General features: G+C 44.7%; 1 protein-coding gene across 5 annotated transcripts in view; it reads right to left on the bottom strand.

Moving 5' to 3' along the window:
- Window positions 1–10,189, bottom strand: part of LOC135385750 (uncharacterized) — a 41,445-nt gene extending 31,256 nt beyond the window's left edge. The window contains exons 1-4 of one of the 5 annotated variants that reach the window (XM_064615239.1): window positions 9,930–10,189; window positions 9,561–9,767; window positions 4,751–5,128; window positions 3,161–3,649 (exon numbers count right to left, since the gene is read on the bottom strand). In XM_064615239.1, coding sequence (XP_064471309.1) covers window positions 3,161–3,649; window positions 4,751–5,128; window positions 9,561–9,767; window positions 9,930–10,085 — 1,230 coding nt within the window. In that variant the 5' untranslated portion in view covers window positions 10,086–10,189. Of the gene's footprint in view, window positions 1–3,160; window positions 3,650–4,750; window positions 5,129–6,673; window positions 6,816–6,921; window positions 7,024–7,166; window positions 7,328–9,560; window positions 9,768–9,929 lie in introns of those variants that run through there. The other 4 variants (XM_064615242.1, XM_064615241.1, XM_064615240.1 and 1 more) reach the window with 4 other exon arrangements.
- Window positions 10,190–12,814: the final 2,625 nt, after the last annotated feature.

The raw sequence follows: 12,814 nt of genomic DNA, 5'->3' as shown, positions 1-12,814 counted from the left end.
AGCAATGTCACAGGAGCAGGAGCCCCAGTTATTCCTACTGATCCTCAAAACCTCTCCCAATACTGCCGAATGGCCACACCATCGTGTCACAGCAGCATCGGTTTCAATATTCAATCATGCATGTGATCTTCTATGCAGCCCTGACCCCCTTTGGATTGCATGGTTTGCAAATAGTCATCTTATAAGTCTATTGAATATAAATCTGAGTAAACTGCTACAACCCTTTCAAGCATACATTCCTGTGCACAGTGAAGCAAGTGTAATAGCACCCACCAACACACTCAGACTCTCCACACTCCTATGTTGCTTTAACACAAAGTGACAGATAGAGAATACAAGTGAAATGAACAGGACGTGATATATCACATTCAAAGTGACTGATTAATTGATTATTCGAGATGCTTTACATAGTTGTGCCACAGAAAATCATAGGTGGTATCAGATAAATAATGAACAAAGCGAGGGTTAAATTGAGAAAAATTTATTGACAGTGAGAAACATCATTCAAAGCAACACTGTGCACCATTGTAGACTGATTACCAATCACAAGCAGCTTCCTGTGGTACATTCTTTTCCATCTAAATGCTATTATGCGTAGTGTTGAACGGCATCAATTTGTGATGGTTCTATAAAATGCAGAAGTTGCAGTGTCTTTGTACATTGCACAATAACACAACTCAAGAAGTACAAAAAGAGCTTGGTAAGGAGACTTCTGAACGGTTGTCATATTGCACACAAAAGGTGCTGCCATAAAAGTATAGAATGCATTGCACTGCTCTTGCATTTCGTCTGACTGACAAAGGAAAATGTAGCCCAAGCAGGTCAACTTCACTTCACCTAATACAGGCATCCTCTTTCTCCACTCACAAATACTATGACCCCATTTATTGGGTTCCAAGCTAAAGGGCATTCAAGTCTGTGCTTGTCATATGCTTTCCAGCATGATATCCAGATAAGCAAAAAGAGAGAGAAAAAAAAAGAAATGTGTGTATAAGGCCAACACACTGAAACAGCACAAAGTGTAACCATTTCTTTGATAAATTTTGATTTCTTCCACTGCAACTGGTTGACCTTGTGGCATTTCATCTGTTCATCTCTAGAGTGCAGACACACTCTCTGCACTCTACTGAAACAACGTCGAACATTATGGCACTGATAATACGTTCTAGCAAGCCAACAACCTCCAAGCCACACAAGCATCATCACATTCGAGGGGTAGTTTGTCATGTCAGCATCACAAAAATTGCTGTGGTCTTCATGAATAGAGAGTAATCCAATCGAAAACATCTAATCCAGCTTGCCAGACAGCAAAACCTCGATAGCCTATCATAAGGTATGGTTCCATGCTTTCAGATCTTACTTGTTGCTGGATTGAGAGCATGCTCTTTAATGTTTATAATATCACCAAAGCATTGGAGACTGCCACGGCTTTCATTACATCATAGGCCACGTTAAACGAGTATAACTTGTCTGGATTAGGCATACATAATTTTACATGTCACTGCTGTACCAAACAGTTGAGTTCCAAAGTTTAGGTGTAGACCATTTCTCCGAGGAAACATCGTCGTCGAAGTAACCTTGTTGGCAGGTTGGAGGTAACCTTGTTGGCAGCCCCCAGATAATTTTTTAAAATTAAATCTTCTAATTTCATTTTCTAATAAGTACAAAAATGTGTACCATGACTATCATGTCGAGACAAACTGCACAGCTGTGCACAAGTACTTACAATTTACATGCTTTCATTATAACATTGCAACAGCAACAGGTTCACCTTTCACAGGTAGTGTCATGGGGAGTGGACCTTTTCCACAACAGTCATGTGCATGCGCGATCTTGAGGCACCGGAGGTTATCTCAGTCTTCACTAGACGGCGCAATACGGGGACGACAGAAGTGGGGACCAGTGGGGGAGAGCGCACAAACGGCTCGATCTTCCCAGTCCCACTCCGGACTGGTTTTGGTCCTTTGCGCTACCCACGTGGATCTGTTTTAGCCCGTGCCGAGCGTGGTTCGCTGGAGAGACGCCAGGATATGACGTGTATGTGAAAAAGGACCATTGGGTTGATGCGCAACCATACATACATGTGCACTCTTACTAGTGTGGTCAGACATCCCGTCTTGGCCAGCACAGTCCTATTTTAGAGGTTCAGCCCACCCGTTCAGTCTTTTTTGACTCAGTGAAGCATCCAGTTTTCCCCGTGAAGTCCCGTTTTCGCGGATGGCAAACACTTTCGGAATCGGTATGAAGCAATGAAGAAAGCTCCTCATACTATTTGCTCCTCATACGCATAGTACTTTTTCAGTAAATACACCATGAAATAAAAATTCATTACTGCATCCGATGTTACATTCAGTAGATTCATTACTTCTTTTGTGTGAAGTGAATGCACTGAAACTTTTGTGATGCGGAACTTAGTGTGCTTGTAGAACCTTGTTTTGGCAACCTTCCGTTACTGTTCAGGAATGGTGTAAAAATATGCATGTGTTTTCAAGGAAGCTATCCAGAAGGAATTCTATTTTACAGGTTCAGCAGAGCTCTTGTCAAACCTGTGGTGTGTGTTTTTCTGCTGTGCATGGAGGCCGCTATAACTTCATGAAGGATTGTACTGTGTCGTCGTTATGAAACAAATAATAAATGTCAGTACTTTTTTGCCCATTGTTCTGTCTATTGCCCAATTGCTATAGGTGTACTACGTACCTACAGGTCATTGCTTGAGCAATGTTTAGTCCATTACAAAAGTTTTCTTTTCAGCAAAGTACAAGCACTACACATATAATTATTTTCTTTTTGTATTGGTTGCTCGCATTGCTTTCAAAATAAAGCTCTGTACATATATTGAAACATCCTCTGCCATACAAATGCTTCTAACCTCCATTTTCCTTTCTCGAAAATCTGTGATTTTTAGGTATGGTCAATGTTTCACCTTTTAAGCTTTTCAAGGAAAATAGCATCTGAGTAGGACTTGTCGAAACATTAACAGCAGCCGTACAGCTTGACACACGAATTACATATCAATTACATGCTCCACAGGCATCGCTCCCGGAAGGCTAGTCACCTGAAATTTGCATCGTGATCACATTCAATGCAACAACCCCCCATTTCAAGAAGAGATTTGTAGCATGACAGTTGGCTCCATGGCCAGCACAGCCGGAACACCCACCTGCACACTCTCTTTGGGAACGACTGCCGTGGTGGTAGGGTTAGCAGCAACTGCCACCACCTCTGCTGGGAGGCTGAGTCGCGGCCTGCACAGCAGTACCTTGGATCCTGATGCTCGAGCCTCCTGAATGCGACGAGAGCTCCGCTCGTATGCTCGTACAGAGCGCGCATGTGCCATCATCTGGACCTGAGACAGCTTGTCATCGTCACACTCCATCCAGAGAGATGGCGTCACTGTGCAGTCCCGAGGCGGCCATTGCGCAGGCTGAGAGGGTAGGTGCTGCCGGATGGGAGACGACAAAATTACCATAGATGGGAGTAAAGTTGTCCGTGTGACCCCTTCGGCACGCTGTTCAGCTTCCAGGTCAAAGTCCTCGTCCGAATCCTGACCATGGGGTGGTGTTGATGCTAGGTTGTATTTCTTTACGGTGTCGGAGATCTTGGCCGCAGCAACCCTGGCAGCTCGACGGGAAGGACGACCCACGCTTGGCTGCATGAAAACAAAACTATGTGAGGATACTTTGTCGTATGTTCTTCAGTTTTGTGCTCTTATGTGGGAACGCAGACTCGACTTAAATGGCATCTGAAAAGTGACTGGCCTGCCCTGAGCAACGTGTGCAGTGTAAGCAACACAGTGCAATGCAATATGGGTAACTTTACCGAAAATATTCTATATGCGTTTTTAAGCATCATCATTTGTTATCGGTTTGTTTTTCCCTTCTGGGCTCGTTATCTATGCCGGTTATCTTTCCGACTGTCTCCCTTAGCACTTTTTTTTTACTGATAAAAGAAAAAAAAAAATAAATAAGAGTCTGAAGCCTTTGCTGGACCTACTAGGAGCAGTATTTTTCATTAATTCCGACTTGGGTTCAGTTTTAAGATGGCAGAAAAATATAATTCCAGTTGACTTCCGGCTTGGGAAATAATATTGGTCGACTTCAGGTGTTTGTTCCAGTTCGGTTCCCCCAGTGCACCCAAGATGTCGGCACGTATATCTCACGTCTTCTGGCAGGATTCTAGTCTCTCTTCACAAAGCAATGTTGCCACTGAAGAGAAATCCTGCTTTAAAGTTCCAGTAATACAGTGTCATATGAACAGTTCTATTTTGACATTCTCTGAATGAACCCATGAGATTGAACAACACTCAGTCATGTTGACAGTCAAAGTGCTTCCTTGGATATGCATAGCAAGTTAAGCTCTGGCTGTCACACCCAGGGGTTTAAACAAGGCAATGTTAACAGCTTTATAGAAACCACTTAAACATTTCTACGAAGTAGATCTGCCATCATGAGTTGTTCACATTGCCCATCATCACATGCGGCGGTGGATCCAGACCCTCATGTTGGCAGGAGAGGGGGGTCTTTGTCGGAGAGCATAGTGGGGGAGGGGAGAAAGAAAAATCCTACGTATAAACTGACGTTTTTTTGTGGGGGCAATCGCCGAACTGCCCCCCCCCCCCCCCCCCCCCGGATCAACACACTGCTCCCTCCACTTCATCTTGTGTGTTCCTCAAACTCGAGGAAATATTACCTCTTTGATTGGTTCTATATTTATGTATCTGTACTGCTACCATGACAGACCATACACTTACTTGGTCCACAACAACATTGTTGGCAGCATCGAGCAAGGCCAGTTCCCTACTGTTCTTGCGCTTACGCTTTCCTGGTGATTGGAGTGCAGTCTTCAAAGCACTCTCTGTAAGGTGAAGCGAAGGCACGGCTTCTTCGGACAGAATGCCCTTCTCCGCAAAATCGGAAGGCAGGAAATGCCTGGAGCAGACTGCCAGGTCTTTCCTTGGAGCAGTGTCTGCTAGGCCAAGGGCTGACAGCCATTGAATGCGTCTTACCGCATTTTCAGGCACTACATGCAGTTGGTTGCTATCTGATGGTTTCTCACCACAGCTTACAACGGCACACTTGATCATCGCCGCTCCTTCGGTGTATGCATTCTGACACCTAGCTTTGAGGCACTGGAAAAGTGATTTGGTGAATGAGTACATACTATGGATAACTGCACAACAACACATAATGAGTGTTAGTTCTGTGATGATCAAGCGCCACACGGTTTTACATGAAAGTTGTGTGCAAAGTACACACAACTTTATTTTTAACATGATGAATGGGAGTGATGATGGGAGTTTCATCGCCATTAAAGTCCACGTGTAGCATCAACCACAGAATGTAATGAGAAATGACAGCCCATATGAGAACAGGCAGTTGCAACTTTCTGTAACAACTCCTCCACTTCAAACTTCATACTTCAAGCATACGGCAAACTTCACTGCAGCACCACAGTGAACAGTCAGCTTTACCTTTCATTTCTCATTGGCTGCCTTTCTTTGAGCATTTCCTAGATGCTGGGCAGAGTGTGTCATGTGGGAGAATATGCTGGCAGACCCAGGCCCCTCCCCGTAAAGTGTGCCTGCCTAGTATACAAAGTAGTACGGCGCAAGCTAGCTGGTGTAGATTATTTGAGGAAGACACACGAATGGACAGGACGAAGCTCAAGGTATACAAGTTTCCTTCTCACAGAATTTTAAGGCAGCCATATCTATTTCTTGATTGTGGTCTGAAACCACGTATCATCACAAACAGTTATAGCAGCAAAGTTTGCTTCCATGCTGTTTTTCAAAAAGCATTTTTGAAAAGACGAAAAATCCATAAGAAATGGACGCATACATTCTAGTATAATATCGCCCTAATATGCTGCTATGCTCACGCTGCAACTATACAGCATGAACAGATGACGTTCCGTGTCAATGCCACTTACTGGAGATTACATTATATTCCCATGTGACAGGGGTAAAGATGCTTGACAAAGGCAGTTGATATGAACATGGCAACCAAGAAGTACAGAAGTATTTATCTGCATTGGAAGTGCTTATCATATCGTCAACATATACAAAAACCTGACGTATTTGTTTGCTCATGTACTGAGCACATATGTTCAGCTAAAGAATGATAAGAAACTGTACATCATTGAACTGCACATGTTTAGCATTGGCACTGGGAGGGAGAAACACTGTACCCCAGCCACAGTGATCTGAAAACCGATCCCTCTGCCTGTGGCTTAAAGCATATCCAATCCATTCTTCAGCACTTTAGTAATTTATATGAGAGTGATGCTTTAGCGGCATAATTGATAGCATTGCCCACAAGTAATCGGAATCTGTATAAAGCCCATCTTCTGCAAACCCTTTGCAAGGTTTGGGGAAGTACACTATTGCACTTTGTGCATTATTTACTGAGCAGCAGACATTGCTATTAGTCTCATTAGATGCGGGCTTGGAAAAATCAAGTTGACAAACGTGCCTTGGAGGACGCCATAGTCAAATGTTGCTAATCATACAACAAAGGAACTTAATGAGCTGAACAGTATTCAAACTTCTTGAGGTGTTCCAATGAAAAGCTAGCGAGCACATGCAAAAGGATGGGTTGTAAAAGACAGTTGTTGCTCAACGCACCACATGGCAGTATAATAACAATGACTTTCGCGCAGTCAAGCCAACTTTTACCTCACGAAGTATGAGAAATTCTCACAAGTTTCATACCAGTGAACCACTCTGCCTGAACGAAGCCAGATTACATGTGTGTGTTACAAATTTCCTAAATTTTGAAAATTCACCGTACAGCTCGAATTTGAATCTCTTCAAATGGTGTAACGTAACGAAATTAAACTGAATGCAGGAAGAAATTGAGAGTTCCTCGCGTACTTCCTTCCTTCTCTCATTCTTGCACGAGAAGTAAATTTTATGTGCATTACCATTCCTCCATGATGCTAACACACTCATCCTAAAAAAAGGCGCCTCTCATGCACCAGTTACGCATATTCACTTGAACTCAAGATAGCACACAAACGCACTAGTGGTCACGGGGCCGGCGCATTGGACCAGTCCCGAAGGCCGATGTTACATTTTAAAATGGCGTCAACGCAGGTTACCAAAAGGATTATATTCACGCCCAATTGCAATGCAAGCTTGCGACGTAGACACTTCTGTGCTACCGTACCTTTATTGTGTATCAAAAGTTGCGTCCTTTTCTTGCTATCGTACTTGTGTTTCTAACCAACCAATCGATTAAACTCATAATAGCTAAGCCTTACTTCTCTCGAACTTCTTCCAGTAGCGTCTTTCCTAGACACAGAGTTGCCAACCGCCCCACGCCGCTGTTTTGAGACAGGTCACGTACGCATCATAAAGCAAAGCAAAAAAATGTACAGAAGAAAACTTATTCACATAAACAGCTGAGGACACACGAAACTGTCATTATGTCATGTAAAGTGTTCGACTGTTTTGCGTGTGTTTGTGAGTTTGTATTGGACGTTATATCCTCGAATATCGTCGAATCCTTCCTGTCCTTCATCATTTAGTGACTCTATCATCACTAGGTCGTAGGGCCCGGGAGTTCATGCACAATGCATATTTTTTTTAATGCCTTCTAACGGATATTCTAACGTTTCTCCACACATTATCGATCACAACGACACAATTTTACAATGTTTTGTGCGTCACAGCCATGGTCACAGCAGCGTAATCAGAAAAATATTTCGGGGGGGAGGGGGGTTCTAGGGGACATTTCATGGGGGAGGAGGATTTCACACTCGTTTCCCTCTCCCAAATGCGCTACCAAGGGTAAGATTTCGGGGGTTTGAAACCCCAAAACTCTCCCCCCCCCCCCCCCCCGGTTACGTCACTGCATATGGTGTGTCATATAATATTCCTGGACGATTGCGTATTATGCCATATTTCTATCGGCCATTTGATTGCATTAACGACGTGAAAACCCGAGACAGGGAGGAAATAACAGACAACAATTTCTCAGTTTTTGCTGAGAAATTGTAGTCTGTTATTTCCGCCCTGTCTCGGGTCTTCACGTCGTCAATATGAACCAGCTAGTCCGCGCCCTTTCACTTTTATCGATTTCATTGCATGTTATATGTCGACGCCGGCCCTACTGTGACTACCTGACTGCACGCCTGAACGTCTTTCTCAGATGCGGGGGGGGGGGGGGGGGAAGGGGCCGGTCCACTCGTCACCGGAAGACTCGTCACAGGATAATTGGTCATACCGGCCCTCTGGCTCGAGGTCCTTTTGCCACCGGAACACTGGTTGCAAAGTTGACCCCGTTCCAAAGGGAATGCGTTTCATCGTGTTTTACCAAAGGGATTAGTCCAGTGCACGACCCGCACTTCCGCGAAACCGGATTCCGAACACCGCTGACCGAACAAATTTCACGTCTTTGCTAAGGGCACGGCATGGAAGTGACGAAAACTCAGCGTGGGGCTCCCTTGCTGGGGCGCGGACAAAAGTTGAGAGACCGACCAAGGTTAGGTCAGGATCCTTACGTATTTCACACGTTGGGGAGTGGGTCAGTTCATGTAGAATATGCACCCGTCGAGACTGACCAAGGTTAGGTCAGGAGAGCCTTTTACGTATTTCACACGTTGGGGAGTACGGTGCGGTGAGCAGGTGGCAGGTTCACTGTGACGATTATTCTGGCATGGCATGACGGCAGTTCCTCGTACGAGATGCCCTGTGACGAGTTCACCTATGACCAGTTGGCCTGTGACGACCGGGCTTGTGACGAGTTCTCCTAAACCCGGGGGGGGGGGGGGATCGAGCGCTATTTTTGAACAAGAGAGAAACTGATGTTCTGAGGCTGGAACAAACATAGAAGGGACAGATACAGACAGGGACAGATCTTTCATCGCTATTTTTGAACCTATCATTCGGGGAGAAATTGCGGGATAATTGTGCCTTCGGGTGTTATCGGAGGTTTTTGTTTCTCCTCTCTTGTGGGTGACTTACCAGCGTACCGCGGCGCTAATCCCCAAAGGCATAGACAGTGCTGACACACATGGGTATATTTCTGCGAGCGTAAGTGACCCATTCTTACATTTGTTACACGTGGCGACCTTTGTTCGTCTTCAGTGGAAGCGTCACTTGAGGATTTCGTAGTGAATGGAATTCAGGGAGAAATCGGGTTTAACCCGAATTAGTCAGAGGTCAGTTTGGGGGGGATAGCCGTGTGGAATCCGGTTTAGGTTCCAAATGCGAATAGGGAACCTTCATTTGTAGAACGTATGTTTTAGACAATTTGGGTATTTACACAGTTCCAATGTACGCAAACGCTTCGGGAGTAACATTTCCGGTAACATATTTTATTTTGTGCATATTTACGTTTCGCTGGGCATATTTGCATGCATATTTTGAAAAATTTATGAGCATAAAGTCTCGGCTCTAGTCATCACACTTTGACCACGTCGTAAGCATAAACCGCACAGAAGTTGATGTCGCAATTTTTGTATGTGTAGTGGAAGTTTGTACAATGTTTTTCTCTTGTGATTTTTCAAATTATCTGCAGGGCTAGATCGGTTAGATATACCGGATGCACAATACTTGCCTCAGCTGACTGCGTGCTCCCCGACGAGTGTGTCGGCCCCCTTTGTGCTTGTGATAACGAGATGAGCTGTTCAGTAAAAACTGACGGTACTGCATCAGCGGTTAGCCTTGTCAGCCCCATAGTTGCTTCAATGACCTTCCCAGTTTTCGTGTCTTCGTATTTTGTTGTTGTTCGGAGGAAACGCTCTTCGAAATGTAGCTCACAAACCTGAGATGGTAAAAGGTGCTTTTGATTAGACTGCGGTACGGGAATTCCTTCGAAATCAAGAAAATAAAATGGAATTTTATAGAACAGTTCAAACAAGTTAGAACATATAGAATCCACTATCCTGAAAGCGTATAACTACAATTTCCAAAAACAGACCTGTACCTTTGGGTCGCGCAGTAAGTTCACATCGACACCCTGTACATACAGTATTTCTCTCCACAGCTTCCTGCGACTTTCGTCGCTCGGAAGTGAGAAAATCCGGACTTTTGGTCCACCGTCCGAGTTCCCTCTGCATTTTCTCACACAACACCTCCCCATTTTCACAGCAAATATATACCACGCTACTGCCTCTCCTCCGCAATCGTTTGTGGACTATCGCAGCCAACGATATGTGATGATAACCGATGATAAACACGCGGAGATGGGGCATGGCCGCATGGGGCGGTGGCGCTGCGGAATGATCAAGGTGCGATGACGTACTAGCGGATGAATACGACCGGGAAATGCGGTTTATAAGGAGATGAGGAGAAAAAATAAAGGGAGTGAGGGTGGAATGAAGGCAAACAAAGACAGAAAAGCATGATGGAAAGTTCTATGTTCCAACAGAGAGGCAATAAGAAAGCCGAACACAATGTAACGGCGAACGTAAACCGGTTCTGCGAGCAAGGAATACTTTGAGGCGCGGCTGGGGGGTGGACTTGCGTGCAGAGTACAGATTGCTGGGCAGCGGCGGGAAGAATGTGGCGACGTGGTCTCCCCCCATCAAAGTATCACTGATGCAGAACGCTCCGCGAAGGATGTTTCTGCGTGTGTAACCCCCAAATAGATGGGGAATGTGTGCTCGGATTCCTTGCTTGAAGGAAGTTGTTGTCATTCCTAGTCCCGGGAACCATTTTAGTTGCTTATATACAGTTGGGGTTTGACTTTTTTGGGTTAAACCCGATTTCTCCCTGAATTCTAATCATGTTTTATGTTGTATCATGTATCACGTACACGATTTAGTAGCAATCTATGAGCCTGTCTGATGAAAATATTATCTGAGTGCAACAAGAAACTTTTTTTTTTAATTCCGTGTTAGCGCCGCGAAGCAACTGTGGCTATGAGCAGCGTACAGACATGGACAGATGGAGAGAGGACAGCAAGGAATGAGTGGAAGACAGGGGGGGGGGGGGCAACAATAAACTGTGCGAAGCACATTTGATGTTGCGTTATGTGATGTATGTGACTATAAATCGCGAAGAATGCGTGTTTGACCAATATGTGCACCTCTAACCAGGGAAAGGTAACGGAATCTTTCTCGTTTCCGTTACCACCTCCGTTACTGGTCCTTATTTGTTTCTGTCTCAGTTTCGGTTACCACCATTGTTGCTTTCGTTCCCGTTACGTTTCCGTTTCGGTTTTCGGTACTGCCCCCACCTCCAGCTTTTTGTTTTTCGTCTTTCTTTTCTTTCATTTTTTTATAGAAAAGACCATTGAGACCGTGACAAAACTTAATCCCTCTACGTTCTGAAGTCTATTTTGAGGACTCCAGGGATACATGCATACAAAAGACAACGTTTATTCAAAATACACATATAGGTACGTGATTTCTCATTTCTGTGAACAGCTAATATGGAAATGGTTTCCAGGAATGTTACTCACGCTTGCAACTTCCAGGTCACCATAAGCGTATAAGAACTATGCTTCTTCTATTTTTGTGACCGTTACCGTTTCTGTTACCGTTACCTGCTATATTTCCGGTATAATACCGTTTCTGTTACCCTTCCCTGCCTCTAGCTACGGGTCGCTTGCTAGACAGAAGGAAGTACAGCTAGCTGGACAGAAAGGACAAAGTAACCCGATTGTATCAATAGCACACGATTTCACCATCCAACTTCAGATTTCAAAATAGCACCGCGAAGTTTAAGGGCACACAAAAATTTCGGTCAAATATTGACACTTCAAAAACTATGCCGCAATCACAAACTTTATTTCCGGGGTTGGGGGGGTGGGTGGGGGTGGGGGGGGTTCTACGGGGACTTTATGTAGGTAGGGGGAGGATATACCGTCTGTTTTCGTCCCCCAACTGCACTGCCAAAGGTATGATTTCGGGGAGTTTGAACCCCCGAAACCACCCGCTCTGGCTACACCACCGCTAGTAATCAATTGAAATATTTCGTAGCACAAGCATCGGCAATGCCGCTTTTATCAAATGCGATACGTGCAGTGGCGGGCTTATCACGAAGAATTTGGGGCGAATAACCTTTGTCGCGAAGAGTTCGAGAGCGCGAAATTAAAGGGTTTTGCGTATTCACATGTTCCCAAGCAGCACGATGTACTGAAAGTCGAGTGCAATAGGGGTGGTCGGTATGTGTCTTATCAGAGTACTTCAGTTTCACGAGTCTGTTCAAGGCCTTCCACCTACCCGTCCACCCCTATTGCACTCGACTGCTGCTTGGGTTGTGACTTTCTTTCGTGTATAGGGTGTATGCTATAAAAGGTCAGTCACATTTTCGCGCATCGCGCGATACCTACTAGACAGACAGACTTCCGCTGCCGCAGAGTGAAGAAGTTACGGCAGGAAACCCTAGAAAAAAATCGTCGATATCAGGCACTGCGTAACAAAATAAATACGGCCACGCAAACTTTCGTCTTCATGCATTTCCTATGCGCTATACCGACGTAAACACGCCAGTCTGTCGATAGTTGTTTGTAGCTTCCGCATGGGGCGCTAGTGACGTTGAATCCACATGTGTACGCTCCTGAACCGTCAACTGGCGCACAGCAAGGCACAAAAGATACAAAATACGACAGAAACAAATGGAACACGAACAAATATAATAAGAGGAATAATAGAGTCCAATCAAACTGTATAGAGACACAAAATGAATGAAATAAAATCGTTAGAAGGGCGGCTAAAAGTGTCGTTCTCGCAACAAAGCAATCGCAAACAGACTGTCGTCTGCTAAGAAAAGAAGCAGAAATGTTTCGCTAGGAAGCGGCATACGAAGCGCAACATGTGCAGAAAACATCTAAAACAAATCGTATCAAGCTTCGTTAAACGTAAA

This window comes from Ornithodoros turicata, chromosome 2, assembly GCF_037126465.1.
Source record: "Ornithodoros turicata isolate Travis chromosome 2, ASM3712646v1, whole genome shotgun sequence".
Taxonomy (NCBI): domain Eukaryota; kingdom Metazoa; phylum Arthropoda; class Arachnida; order Ixodida; family Argasidae; genus Ornithodoros; species Ornithodoros turicata.
The sequence above is the reverse complement of the archived record's forward strand: the minus strand, read 5'-3'. Positions and strand labels throughout refer to the sequence as shown.